This window comes from Pygocentrus nattereri, chromosome 5, assembly GCF_015220715.1.
Source record: "Pygocentrus nattereri isolate fPygNat1 chromosome 5, fPygNat1.pri, whole genome shotgun sequence".
NCBI lineage: Eukaryota > Metazoa > Chordata > Actinopteri > Characiformes > Serrasalmidae > Pygocentrus > Pygocentrus nattereri.
In genome coordinates this window covers 19,853,420-19,868,938 of record NC_051215.1, presented here as the reverse complement: position 1 = coordinate 19,868,938, position 15,519 = coordinate 19,853,420, and the positions used below count along the sequence as shown (strand labels likewise).

General features: G+C 40.7%; 1 protein-coding gene across 2 annotated transcripts in view; it reads left to right on the top strand.

Annotated features, from left to right (window-relative positions):
- LOC108441704 (signal-induced proliferation-associated 1-like protein 2) overlaps positions 1–15,519 on the top strand; it is a 213,688-nt gene that overhangs the window by 117,865 nt on the left and 80,304 nt on the right. For both annotated transcript variants that reach the window (XM_017721372.2, XM_017721373.2), the window contains exon 9: positions 7,681–7,955. In XM_017721372.2, the coding sequence (XP_017576861.1) occupies positions 7,681–7,955 (275 nt within the window). The remainder of the gene's footprint in view (positions 1–7,680; positions 7,956–15,519) is intronic.

Here is a 15,519-nt window from a genome sequence, read left to right as displayed (position 1 = left end):
TGGTGGAGCGATGGGCTCTGCTTTATGAGGGTCTGTTGTTTTCTTCAGGCCTTTACACTTAAAACCTTGAATCAGTGAAACTCTGCACCAGCAAATGTGAACAGCCAAACAAAAAAATTGGATTTGGTGAGAAAATCAGATTTGGGCCACTTTTACCTGCTGGGAGAACGTAGCCTTAAAATATTAAAAAGAAGTGTTGAATTTAATTTTAAACCCATGCAGCACGACTGATCTTCTGCAGTTCTTCTCTAAACACTGAGATGGTGGTGATGAGAGTTTCTCTTCTCCTGGTTCGTGTTCTAGCAGGTAACCTTCTGTTCTCTCAGCAGGCCTCCAAACTCGGCATGCTGGAGGTCAGAGCTCAAGCTGAGGCTGTCCTTGTTTCTCCTAGCTGTATGCTTCCTTGGCACGTGTGGTGCGCTGTGACAGACAGACTCAAGCCCACCTCACCTTAGGGACCCTACAGGCTGCATCTGTTCGGGCAGCAGACGAAGATAATGTGATAAGACAAAATGACGTCCTGCGCCTGTGTAACGTCCAGCTGCTCTCCAGAAGGACAGGATACATTAGCATGTGAGATGAGCCAGTGAGGATCAGTGTTGGGATGGATGCTCTCATTAACTATGCTAATCAAGCCCTCTGACTCGATTTTCTCCTGTCTGGGAAATTTCACCTCCACATTTAACCCATCTGTGCAGTGAAACACCAAATACACACTAGTGAACACACACACTAGGGGGCAGTGAGTACAATTGCCCGGAGCGGTGGACAGCCCTATCCATGGTGCCCAGGGAGCAGTTGGGGGTTAGGTGTCTTGCTCAAGGACACCTCATACTGTCAGCTCAGGGGATCAAACCGGCAAATTTCTGGTCACAAGGTAGGTTGCCTAACCTTCAGCCCATGACTGCCCCCTTTTAGATAATTACACCGTACAAAAATATGTCCGCAAGTGGAACCATCTAAAATGTAGTCAATATATCTAATATTTCTCGATATGAGATTGTTGTAGGTATATTATAAGATTATGCAGCCTAATTTTACTTAATTCTTTCTTGTGAATGTGTCTTTCCATTTTCAAGAAATAATGCAGACAGTTTTGTTTATTTTGGGAAGTAAAGCTGTTAAAACAAGTAAAATCTCCCAATAGAAAAAGACACCCTTAAGATGTGTAAAACGTCTTGAAATAAGTTAAAGCAATCTTACAACAGGTTCTGCGGTGAGGTCATGTTTTCGTTTCAGTAACAGTTTTATGACTGTAAACGTACATTTATTCATTAGATTAAATTTTATTTCCTTCTATAAGATGGGTAGGTCATTTGTACATCTACATTTAAACAGTGGGTTTCAGTCAGTCACTCTGTGACCCATCAGTGAGAGACCTCAACTCTTGTAGGCTGACTGGACGATCCAGCAATCAAACTCAGCTGCAAAGTACACTATTAGAAATGAAGGTTCTGTTCAGGTACATTTTTCGTTCATGAAGGTACAAACAGTGTAAAATTTCCCCTCAAAGCTCCAGCAGTGGTTTTAAGGTCTAACTGTGAACCTTAAATCAGTTTCTCCAGGTGATAAAGTTTGTATTTGTACCTTTTCAATTGTCACCTTTTCAGAGGTGTTGACCCTCTGCCCTCATTTTTAAACCATTGTGGATGACATGATTGCTGTGTAGAAAGTGTGTCCAGCAGGTCGTAAGCATAGTCTTCTGTGTGATTTGTATTATGTGATAATGTCCTTGCAATATACAACAGGCAGCAGAGCAGTTTAGCAGTTTAGCCAGTGTTTATGGCAGAAGCAGACTGCAGAGTCGTTCTCCCGGAGCTGAAGTCCTCCACGCTCCTCGATTCATAACTGTAAACTGTAGCTGGGTGTCTGCAATTGTGTTTGGGGACACTCAGCAGGGAGAGATGCTCAGCAAACCAGTCACAGTTACTGATTAAAGTGAGGCTTTAATTGATCACTGTCAAAAATGGAAGTTCAAACCTGTCATATATTCAGCAAGTGCATTTTAGTTTGTGTGTCAGTTTATTTATTCACATGATTTCAGTAATAAACTTATGCAGTCATTTTATATAAAGCAAAGGTAAAAATGCATAGACCAGTGATGAAAATGGGTGGACCAATGCTAAAAATGGATAAAGTGATGGAAATGGGTGGACCAATGATAAAAATGGATAGGCTAGTGATGAACATGGGTGGACCAATGAGAAAAATGGATAGACTAGTGATGAAAATGGGTGGACCAATGATGAAAATGGGTGGACCAATGATGAAAATGGGTAGAGCACTGATGAAAATGGATGGGTCACATGGTCAGCCATGCTAAGTCACCCTATGGCCGAAGATCAGGAAGTCATAACTATTCATTCAGTCTTCCCGCTGTTTCACTGGGATTTCTGAGCAGTTCTGTATTCATTCATGTAGCCAGTTCTTCAGGTTCTTTGGTTCAGATCCAATATATATGTAAATCAGCTGGTGTTAAGCTGCTGTTAATCTGTCTGTGCAGCTTTACAGTTCATGAAGGACCCATCTTAGTATGGGGTTATGATAATGTTTGATTCCCTCTGATTAGTTTCATCAATTTCTTTTGTATCTGAGTGTACAGTGACCTGACCCTCTCTGACTGTCTCAGTCCATTAGAGTAAAGGGTTTAGGGGGATCAAACCTCAACTGAGCTAATTCCCAGTTCCCACACATTCGGACTCCCACAGTCCTCCTGGCCTGGCCTTGAAAATCAGTTCAAACACAGCTTAGCTATTCTCTGCAATTTGAGAGGCAGAATTCATAATTTTGTGTTGGAAATTACACAGTCACACTCATTTACACTGGACTAAATTTCTGATTTCATAAATACATTCACCTCTAGAACTGAATCAGTGCTACTGATGAAATAAATAATTATCGATAATTATAATCGAGGGGAATGTTTAGACATGGGCATTACCAGCAGCTGCTTGGCAGTTCCAGGTGGTTGCTAGGGTATTGATAGTTGGTGCTGTGGTACCTCAGGTGCTTCCAGGAGGAACAGCAGTTCCAGGTGGTTGCTAGGCTATTGGTAGTTGATGCTGTGGTACCTCAGGTGTTTCCAGGTGGAACAGCAGTTCCAGGTGGTTGCTAGGGTGTCGGTAGGTTGATGTTATGGTACCTTAGGCACTTGCTAGGTGGTCGATAAGGTGTCTTAGGTAGCTGTTTTAGTTGCAGTGCCAGTATAATAATAATAATAATACATTTTTATTTAAAAGTGCCTTTCAAGCGACCCAAGGACACTGTACAATAGATAATAAAAGAAGAAAAAATGTACATAAAAAGTAAGATCATATACATACATACATACATACATAGACACATACATAACCATAAACACAAACACATAATATCAACCATATGCTAGTTTAAAAAGATGAGTTTTGAGTCAGGATTTAAAAACATCAACAGATGAACAAGCTCACAGTTCATCAGGAAGACCATTCCACAGCTTTGGACCCGCAACACAAAATGCTCTATTTCTAATGGTGCTTAGCTTAAAATGTGGGACCTCAAGCAAGTGGAGGCTAGAGGACCGAAGAGTACGCACTGGAGTATAAGATTGAAGTAGACTTCTTAGGTAAGATGGGGCAAGGTCATGCAATGATTTAAACATCAACACAAGTAATTTGTACTGTATACGGTACTTCACTGGAAGCCATTGGAGACGACTAAGGACTGGAGTAATATGCTCCCAAGATTGTGTGTGGGTCAGCACCCTAGCAGCAGAGTTCTGCACATATTGCAGCCTGCTCAAAGCCCAAGCAGGGAGGCCAGACAGCAGAGCATTGCAGTAGTCAAGCCTGGAAGTTGCATGGACTATGGTCTCAGTAGCAGTGAAAGAGAGAAAAGGGCGAATCCTAGAAATATTTTTAAGATGGTAGAAGGCTGTCCTACATGTGTTGTTAATGTGTGATTCAAATGATAATGTAGAATCAAAAATTACTCCAAGATTTCTCTCTTGTGTAGAAGTAGAGACAACAAAACCAGGGATACAGACAGTAGTGTCACTAAGCCTCCTGGCTGTTGCAGGAGAAGCAATTATGATGGCTTCGGATTTTTTATTATTCAGGCTCAGGAAGTTCTCCACCAGACAAGCCCTCATGTCGGTTAAGCAATTCAGCAAGGCACTAGGTGGCAAGCTGTGAGAAGGCTTTGTACAAATGTATATCTGGACATCATCAGCAAAACAGTGAAACTGCAGCCCATGATGTCTAATGATGTTACCAAGAGGAAGGATGTGCAAAATAAAAAGCAGGGGCCCAAGAACAGAGCCCTGGGGGACTCCATGTGACAAGGAGCATGTGTCAGATCGAAAACTTCCCATTGAAACAAACTGCTCCCTACCAGAAAGATATGATTGGAACCAAGCTAATGCAGTACCAGTTATGCCAAATATATTTTTGAGACGAGTTAGTAAAAGGCTATGACACACTGTATCAAATGCTGCAGTAAGGTCCAATAGGACAAGCAGACTCAGCAGTCCTTGGTCAGCTGACATCAGCAAATCATTGACAACCCTAACAAGAGCAGTTTCTGTGCTGTGATTCCTCCTAAATCCTGATTGAAAGACCTCAAACGGATCACATGATACAATATGTTCTGTTAACTGAGCAGCTACTGTACGCTCCAACAGTTTAGCAAGGAATGGGAGATTAGAGATGGGCCTATAATTTGTGAGATTCTCAGGATCTAAGCCAGGCGTCTTGAGAACTGGAGTAATAGCTGGCAGTTTCAGAGAAGCTGGGACCATTCCTGAGCTAAGTGAAGCATTGATAACCCTGGTAATAAGAGGACAGATTAATGGAGAACAGGCTTTCACCTGCTGCGTTGGCAAGGGGTCTAATTGACATGTAATTGCCCTTGAGAAATTAATAATCTGTGAAACATACACAGTTTACAGTATTAAACATAGAAAAATAGCTGCTGCTGAACTGAGAAAATAGTTGTGGAATTTTTAGGGTAGTTGCAGTAGGCTGAAACTGAGAGTAAATTGTATGTATTTTATGATTGAAAAAGTTCACGAACCGAGAGCAGAGTTCAGCCGAGGGAACCATAGGGAAACTTTTCACAGGGCTCTATAACTTATTGACCATTGAAAAGAGAGCTCTAGCACCATGAATAACATTAAAATAATATAGTGTTTTAGCTTCCTGTAGTTTTTCCTTATAAAACAAAACATGATCACTGTAAGCAAGGGCATGCATAGTCAGGCCAGTTCTGTTTGCAAGACGTTCAAGCAGCTTTCAGCTTGCGCAGCTCAGCAGTATACCAGGGAGCAGGCTGAGGAAATGTAAACAAGTGTGTTCTTAGAGGTGCCAGGTGATTTAAAATATGTGACAGTGTTTCGTCATAATGGGTCACTAGCAAATCAGGATCTAAACAATCAGGTACCGGACTCTGACTGAGCATCTCCATAACAGCTCAGAAAATTCTACCATAAAAAACAGTTTTTGGAGGACGATAGATAAGCAAAACCAATACAGCTTTACCTGTAGAGACCAACAGTGCCAAACACTCAAAATGTTATATTTGGGATTAAAACTGTTTTACCTTTAAGGCCAGATCTGTACACCACCGCAAGTCATCCACCTGGACCAGTTAAACGAGATTTATCCGCGTATTGATAATGTGGAGGCAGAGTCTGATTGAGCGAGAAATACTCATTGGGCCGCTGCCAGGTTTCCGTGAGACAGAGCAGGTCAATGTCATGTTCCAGGATAATATCAATGACAAACGTTGCCTTATTATTTAAGGAACATTGAACAGAGCACATTTAAGAGTATGATCAGTGCTTGGGGCGTGTAGAGATGTTGTAGATACGTAACATAGTTTCCGGTTATTTATGTGATCAGTTGAGCCTGCCGTCGCCTGGGAAGATTTACGGCAGTACGATGCCCAGAGTGAGGGAATATTGTTGGGGTGCTGATAATAGTTAAAAGTCTGACCAAGACCCCGATGACAATATTTAGGTCGTCGCAAAATACCAAGGTGACGATGGGTCAATAAAGGAGCAGGAGTTTTGCACTGTGTGTTTCGGAACGTAAAAAGTTCACCAAAAGAGTACCTTATTCTCCTCGCCGTCATGATATGGCCACAATGGAAGTTGCAGCCGTAACAGTCGGGTAAATGCCAGAGAATAATCCCAAAATAATCCACAAAGCACGAGCAACACAGGTATACTCAGTAGGTGTTAAGCACAGTCACAGACGCTCCACACTAAGTATAGAGCTCAGAGCCACAAGGAGAAATCCATAAGGCTCATATTACAGTAAATCCAGTACAAAGTTTGATAAAATGTGTTGGGTTTCGCAGCACTTTTTCACACAGCAAGTAGAAAAACCGAATACATAAAAACTTTATCACCGGGGGAGAAGCGGCAGCCAAACGCGCCAGCGTATCTCTCACAACCCGGAAGTATGCAGTTGTTGTCGTATTCCAGCTGGTTGCTAAGACAGTTGTTAGTTGGTTCCTAGGTGGTTGCTATGATATTTTAGATTGTTGCTCAGTGGTTGCTATCGTATCCAAGGTGGTTGCTACAGTGTTGTCAGGCCAATTTATTGAATTCTGTTTAGTTCAGGGCTGCCCGAAGTGTTGTCGAAAGGCCCATAGGACATTTGCTTTCACCTGCCAGAAACTTGATCCTCTCAACCAGTGAGAAAATAAACATTTTATACTGTATTTAATACTATATTTAATAATTAAGAGTTTCCTCATTGTGGGAATAATAAAGAATCATCTTATTATGAAATTCTTATTTTCCTTTAAAATTGTATTTTCTAAAGATTTTATCAAAATGTAATGTAAAACCATTTTTGAAATCTTCTACCTTCTTTATTTTGTATACTGTTTTCCTTTGCACTTCCAATCCCTATGACACAAAGTTTGTGCACCCCTGGTATAACAGTAGGCTTAGCATGGCTCTAATTTTTAATTCAGAGTCATTGGCCAACTGTGCTTGCACACAGCGGCCTCCGCATTTAACCCATCAGTGCCGTGAACACACATACCTGCGCTGGAGTGGTGGGCAGCCCTATCCACAACTGCCCACTACTAGTAAAACATTGCTGCTCAAATTGTTTAAATGTTTCTGTCACACACAAAGCTGAGCTGATGTTTTTTTTGAAAGCTCAATGTATTACATGGTAATTGATTGCACATGTTTGGCATTAGAAAGTGAACCATATTGCACTAAAGGCTCCATTAGTTGTATATTATTTGTATCTGCAAGCTGTACGTTGTGAACAGCAAGGCTGTAATGATCTGAGTAATGAGCATCTCCTCTCCTCTGTCTGCAGCTCTGTTGACTCTGTTGTTTGCCCTCTTATTGGTTTCCATATGTAGGACTCTTTGGATTAAGGAAACATAAACTCGTGCTTCCAACTCTGTTTGGATTCGGATGTTGCTGGGCGTTCTGTTTTTGGCTTTCCATCTCTTGTGGCTTTTTTGAGATGCTCTTGTGTATCTATACTTCCTTCCACCAACACCACAGGCAGATGTGAAGAGCTCCATTTCCTTATATAGGAAACTCTTTGTTGACTCCACATGACCTCCTTGTTGAAAAGCTTGATCCCTCACCTCTTTTCCTTTTACTCTGTTGTTGGTGTTCTGTGTGTTCTTACTCTTCTGTTGTGTGTGTGTGTGTGTGTGTGGTGTCAGACCGTCACAAGAGGCTGCGAGACGGTGGAGATGACATTACGGCGGAACAGCCTGGGGCAGCTGGGCTTCCATGTCAACTTTGAGGGCATCGTGGCTGATGTGGAGGCCTTTGGCTATGCCTGGAAAGCGGGTCTGCGGCAGGGCAGCCGGCTAGTGGAGATCTGCAAGGTGGCCGTGGCGACGCTCACTCACGAGCAGATGATCGACCTGCTGCGCACTTCTGTCACGGTCAAGGTGGTGGTCATCCAACCTCATGAGGATGGTGCACCCAGAAGGTACTTTGTTCTTGTTCTCTCTCCTGTTCTTTTTAGTTCAGTTTTCTCTCTGTGTTCATGTCTGGTGGGTGTTGGAACTCATTCAGCCCAGAACCAAGACAAGATTGCCTGGAATTAATAAACGCCTCATTCGGGAAGTGGACACTGTTGAAACTAGTGGGAATTTGAGGGCAGTGAATCATCTGGGTGGACCAGCACCCACGCACTGGGCTCTTACTAAGGATCCAAGGGGTCAATAGGTCGGCATCCCTTCTGGGGCTGAACAATTTGGTGAAAATATCTACAACCCCAGTTCCAATGAAGTTGGGACATTGTGTAAAACATAAATTAAAACAGAATACGATGATTTGCAAATCCTTTTCAACCTATACAATGAATACACTACAAAGACAAGATATTTAATGTTCAAACGGATAAACTTTATTGATTTTTGCAAATATTCACTCATTTTGAATTTGATTCCTGCAATACGTTCCAAAGAAGTTGGGACAGGGGCAACAAAAGACTGGGAAAGTTGAGGAATGCTCAAAAAACACCTGTTTGGAACATTCCACAGGTGAACAAGTTAATTGGAAACAGGTGAGTGTCAACGTCTTTTTAAGGGATGTCCCTGCTTATTTCAGCAAGACAAGCCACATTCTGCACGTGTTCCAACAATGTGGCTTCGTAGTAAAAGAGTGCGGGTACTAGACTGGCCTGCCTGCAGTCCAGATCTGTCTCCCATTGATTGTTATCAATGCTTCCCATGTGTGGTGCATTATAAAGCACAAAATATGCCAACGGAAACCCCAGACTGTTCAGCAACTGAAGTTGTACATCAAGCAAGAATGGGAAAGAATTCCACCTACAAAGCTCCAACAGTTTCTCAGTTCCCAAACGCTTAAACGTTGTTAAAAGGAAAGGTGATGTAACACAGTGGTAAACATACCCCTGTCCCAACTTCTTTGGAACGTGTTGCAGGCATCAAATTCAAAATGAGTGAATATTTGCAAAAAACAAAGTTTATCCGTTTGAACATTAAATATCTTGTCTTTGTAGTGTATTCATTGTATAGGTTGAAAAGGATTTGCAATTCATTGTATTTTGTTTTTATTTATGTTTTACACAACGTCCCAACTTCATTGGAATTGGGCTTGTATTTGTGATTTTTCTTGCTGCTATTATGGCAGATTTTAATTGTGATTATTACATAGAAATTGAGGCTCAGGCCTTAAACAGCATATCTTTTTCTGGTTTGAGGATTGAACACAGAACGTAGTGAGGCAGCCTGCCAGTTAGTTGTGTTTGTGATGTCACACCAGATAGGCATTTCATTTGATTTGACTGGACTCATCTACAGGCAGCTTACAAGCTCTGTTATCAGGTTATTTTTCCACATTAAAATTGTATACATTTTATGCTATGCTCTCCTGATTTGAGGATTTCGTGGTACCCTGTGCAATGACAGTAAAGAATGTCTTTTAATAAATTGTATAGGCATTGTCTGTTTTTACAGCTGTAAAAAGAGCTAAATGCTTGCTTCTGTTGCCATGGTTATGAAATTTACTCACTGCTTTATGTTGACACCATAACTAATTATAATATTGGGGCCTACCTGTGAAAATGTGCTTGGACCCCGTGGATTGCCGCTCATGACTACGCTTTCCATGTTGCTTGTAAATGAAATGCCCCAGGTTACTCTTAAGTGTATTGCACATGAAACATGCAGATTCATGGAAGTGTGACCTGCTAATACTAAAGCAAGTTCATGAAACATTGGTTGCCTTCCAGGAAAAAAATCCACCCAATCAGAGGCCCCTAGCTGTGAGCGCAAAATTGAGGTCATGCAGAGCTGCTGAATCTGCCACGTTTGCCTGCCTGTGGTCACTTACATAAAACATCTAAAGCTAGTTTTGGATTTTACCTAAAATGAACTGCATAAAACGGCAATTATTATTTTTTTGTAAAATAATGAGCTAATAAAGACCCAGTTCTGCAAGTCACATATTACATTCTACCTGTTTAGTCTGTTACAAAGTTCTGTTCTGTTCTGCACAATTAATATCATTGATAGGTTCTATACTTACTATTTCTGATTGTATCAATGATATAGATAATGATTTTGATTATCCAGCTGCTTTTTTTAGGTTGTTCAAATATGGTGCTCCAATTTATTCACAGGAAGAATATTAAGCATCAACTGTCCAGAATATGTTGCAAAAGCAAATAATTAGTTAAATCCAGTGATTTTTTTCCGAAAGATTTCTGCTCATTTTTCTCTCTCATTTTGACGTTCTGCTGTGCATTTCTCATCTTGCCGATTTTTGCTTTAAGATTTTCTGTTTGCTGATTTTTCTGATTATATTTTTTGTTCTTTTGCTTCTGAAATTTTTTTTTTGCTTCTAACTTTTGTCACCTTTGCACAGTGGGTGGGGCTTAGAAAAGGCCACCTGCAGTTTCTATATTAATTAAACCTTTCTGAAACTCCACATGTTCTGACTAGGCATGAGATTGATTGATTGATTGATTGATTGATTGATTGATTGTACAGATATGCAGAGAGGAAAACAATGAATAGCGAAACAGTCGGTGACATTTGCGTGTCTGGCTTCTCGGAGTGTCTGAAGAGTCTATATAAGCTCTTGCATGCTGCTCATTTACTCCCTCAGATCCAAAACTCGACCCACACAGTCAGCTTTCAGCTGAAGGAGATGCTGTGAACGTTGTCTGTGTATGTCTGTGTGCATGCGTGTGGTTATAAATTCTCTCAGACTGACATGGCTCTTCAGCTGAGGGAGCTTACTAGCTGGGATGGGTGGAACCACAAGCTACACAGCGTTCCACACACTGTTCTGCTGACAGAAACAGTACAGAGCACCTGACTAATGGTGCTGTCTGACACTCTATGAAAGCAGCTTGTGTCTTTATCTCTCTGGTCTACACAGCCTTTGATGGTGCCTGTTCTCTCATTCAGACTCCATCTCAGGATTATTTCTGACAGTAGAAGAATGGATCGCTCTATAAACTTCCTCTTTATTTTGCCTTTTAAATTTGTGCTTCATTGTGTCAGCAAAGGTTCATCTGTCAGGCTTCACTTCATTTACTTCTCAGATCTGTGAAGTTAATCCTTTCCTCTTTTACTTATTCAGGTATATACAGTTCAGACACTCAGGATCAAGTAAATGAGCATAACAGAATTCTGGATTATCCACATACATCAGCTCAGCAGAACTTCAGAGTGAATACACACTTTAAAAAGATGGTTCTTCAAGGGTTCTTTAGTAAAGTAAATGTGTATATTTAGAACCATGAGTACCCAAAAGCTTAAAACATTCTCTGCATGGTGAAATGGTTCTTCTGATTGATGGAGAATCTTTTTCAAAATGGCTCTATATAGAACCATCTACACCACATTCTCCATCAGTCTGATGAACCATTTCACAAGGCAATAAAAACATTTAATCATGCAAAGGGCTCTTTGAGTGGTCATGGCTCTATATAGAACCATTTTCATTACTAAAGAACTATGTTTAGAACTACTAAAGAACTACAACAGGACTCTGTACTAGATGTTTAACCAAGACATCAATCAAAAGCTCTCTGTGTTGGTGCTGTGAGGATCGGTGGTGCTGCGTTCTGTATGAGTTGCAGAGGATGGATTGTTTTCTGTGGAAGCCTAGTAAAAAGATCATTACAGTGATCAACTCTGCTGGACAAAATGCATGAATGAGCTTCTCTGCAAATGGTAAAATTGCATTGTGTCCTGCTAGTATTGAGCAAGAGGTCAGCGATGTGTTGAGTGGTATAGAGGGGTAGAAAAATTAGGCCTGCTGTCTGTACGGAGTATCTCCTAACATGCCTCAGATGATTCCAGCGTATCATCGTCCATGTCACAACCACATTGGAATTCTCTTAGACCAGTTATGCCATGATATGCAATGCCCTGATAATCTGAGCTCACAGTGCAACAATACAGACCAGACAGACCAATCCTGAACCATGGTGCCATGACCCATGACACCATACAGATCACGATAGCTGTTATTACCCTACCCTCGTACGGACAGCCAGAGCTCCTGCTTACGTCTCATTGTTGAACAGCTGGGAACAGAATTCACAAAAGTAATTAGAAATATATTCAGTCTTTACAAGCCATTTCAATCAGGTTTCCAGACACAGAGTAGACCTGAGTCCACACTGTTAAAAGTTATAAATGACCTTCTGTTTGCGCCATTAACATTGTTCGCCCTGTAGACCTCAACTGTGCTTCCAACACAGTGAATAATGATGTATCTTTCTCCCATCTCTTCTATCGAGAACTCAGGAACAGCCCTAGATAGTTTCAAATCATATTTCACAGATAGACAGAAATTTATCATGTACCACATTTGTTACTCAAGGGGTTCCTCAAGGATCTGTTCTGGCCCACTTTTTTTCTCAGTTTACATTGCCACTTTGCCATTTTATCTACAGTTTCAGTTTCCATTGCTATGCTGACGGTATCCAGATATGTCAGCACAAACATGACCTCCACATTTCCACCTCAAGCTCTGATGATGCCCACATTAAGACTCCGTCTTGGCCTTTTCCCAGCTTCAGATCAAGCATTACCCTGGTGCTCACTAACAACAAAACAATCTGCTCACCCCCCACCCCATTTTCACTCAGCTGCACTGCTCACCAGTAAACTCTGGTATTCACTGCTTTTAAAGCCCTCTGTGTTATGGCCTCTGTTGAAGTTCCTTCATCTTTAGAGCCGCCCCCCCCCCCCTCTAACCTCAGGTCTTCTCATGGTCTCTTAACTAAACTCTTTAAAAATATGGCTCTTTAAGATTTCTTTAGTAAAGACGGGTGTTCTACATGAACACAAAGAACCCTTTGCATGCTTAATGGTACTATGTATGGTGTGTTCTATATGGTTCTTTATAGCACCAAAAGAGTTCTGCTACACTCTTAAAACAAGTTCTGGTGTTTAGTAAAGAAAATGGTTCCATATATAACTATGAACTCTCAAAGAACCCTATGCCAGATTAAAGGGTTTTTTTGCATCATGAAGTTCTTACGATTGATTGAGAATGTGTTGTAAATGGTTCTATAAAGCACTAAAAAGGGCTAATCTACTGTTACGATATCAAGGTTGTAACGATAGAGGAAGCCTTTTTGGTGCTATATAGAAACAGATACATCAATCTGAAGAACATTGTCACCATGCAAAGAACAGTTGAAGCATGCAGATGGTTATCTGAGTGTTCATGGTTCTGTATAGAACCACTGTCTTTATTAACGAACCCTTGAAGAGCCATCTTTTTAGAAGTGTGTATGTTTGGATGAATGCAATGCTCAGTGATGAATCATATATCTACACTGGCTGAGGAGATGGTGCTGGACACTTTTCTCTTTCCATTGAGAGAAAATGGGTTTGGTGATGTCATTTTTAAGGAAGATGATGTCTCTTCAGGAGAGACTTATCAACTCAGTGACAACCAGTATACAGCCAGGATCTCAATCCGATTGAACATTTAATATGGATTTTTTTAGCTGGCCAGGAGTCCTTAAAGAGGATGGAAGGTGAGGATATGAATGTATAGGGCGTTATATTGAAAGAAAGAGGGGCTTCAGGCATGATACTCCCCCAAACTCATTTCTCTGTAGGTTTTAATTAAAATTAGCATCCACTATTACACCAAGATCTTCTACTTTAGCATTTAGTTGCACTGAGAAACCATTAAAGTGGAACTCCACCAATTCTTCACAATTTCTACATAATTAAATTGTTCAGAGTGGTTTGGTATGAAACTTACCGAGTCAGAACTGTTCACAGTGGTGGTGATAGGAACCAGACGTCCAGCTCTAAAAGCTCCCTTACAGAAAGTTCCTACATGAGGTTCCTACCCGATGACTGAGATGCTGTTTTATGATAGTTTAGAGAACTATGTTCATGGTGGATGGATACATGCAGGGTGTTTTGGGCCATGACGAGGCTCCATTCTGCACGGCAGATCCGTCAGCTGCTGTTGGAAAAAAGTTCGAACCCACTTGGTGTAGAAAAGTATTTTATTAATGACGTCCTTAATAAAAATTTCAGGCAGGCATAAAATCTCAAGGAGGAGCAGCAACTTACTGTGTTCTTTGGTTGTTGGTTCCATGAATTTTTCCTCAACAATTAGCGATTCTGTAATTTTTATAATAATATAATTTATAATATTTTCTTCTACTTGATCTGGGGAAAGGATATGCCCTTAATTAAAACAATTTAATTCCACTTGTTTGAGGTGTTTCATGAAGCCAGAATGTTCAGCTGTTAAACAAAAAAAGATTTTATTTGTGTTTTCGCTGTGATGTCAGTCAATTGGGTGAACATCCTCAGAGTGTGGTGGTCCCATCATTTCTGCCAGGGGTTGAGTTTATTGGCAGTTAATCTGCTATAATTTCATGACAGGCCCAGCTTCAGTCGTTCCTTCGCCTCTGCTTCTTTTATTTTTTGAGGCTGTTGTTGTAAAGCAACCTTGTAAAATCCGCTGTATAAATGCAACGTTATTACTGCCTGTGTGTGCAGCATTTGTGTGTGTGGCCTCTGGCTGGGGGTCAGTCGAGGGATCGTGAGTCTTCTGGTTTGTCTCTGCCCTCCATACATTGGGAAAAATACATTCTGTTCAACAGCGGGTGCTTCAGTTCCTCTTCCATTAGCTCAAGACAAAGGAATTTCTGAGGAAGCTATGGTCTCTGATGCATTAATGGCTCCACACAGAAGGCCTGCAAGCGGCTTTGTTGGGTAAGAGACATCTGTCCTTAAAGCCCCAGATCAGATCCTGAGAAAACAGTGAGCTCTGATTGAGAGCACGATGGACCTGCGTAACGGTCCGCTCACAGCCGTACATACAAGTTTGAACACACCCAGTTAACCTTCTATTGCATTAATTATTACTTATTAATTAATTAGTTATTTAAAATTGTTTGAATAATGGAAATATTTGATTTTTTTTATAATTAAGTGTGGTATTTTGCCATATGACCACAATGCGCAGTTGTATCATAGCACCATAACATCTCATTTTCTCAAAATCATCCTTTTATTGAAAACAAGAACAAACAAATCCAACTTATGCTTAGTAAAATGTATGACCCAATATTCACAAATATTGGAAATTAACACAATTTCAGTTAGTATTTTGAATGTGTGGTAAGAACATAATAAGAATTCCTGGTCATGTGATGACAAATTATTTTTACTTTCAAAGTAAAACACCCTTGTTCCACAATTAAATTAAAATTGAGATGAAAAGAACCAGACATCCACCTCTAAAAGCTCCCTGACAGGAAGTTCCTACATGAAATGGTTATGAATTCACTGCCTGATGTCTGAGATGCTGTTTTATGATATGATATAGAGAGCTTAAACTCCATTCATGGTGGAGGGATACATGCAGGGCACTCTGCTGCAAAATAGTCCCCAAAGAAAACTTATTAATTTATTATTCCAGATTTTCCACTATTTTCCATGATCAACATTCCATATAAACTCAGAAGACTAGTGTAGGTTCTCTGGTGGTTCTGGGTGGTAAATAAATTGTCTGTGTCCGAGTTG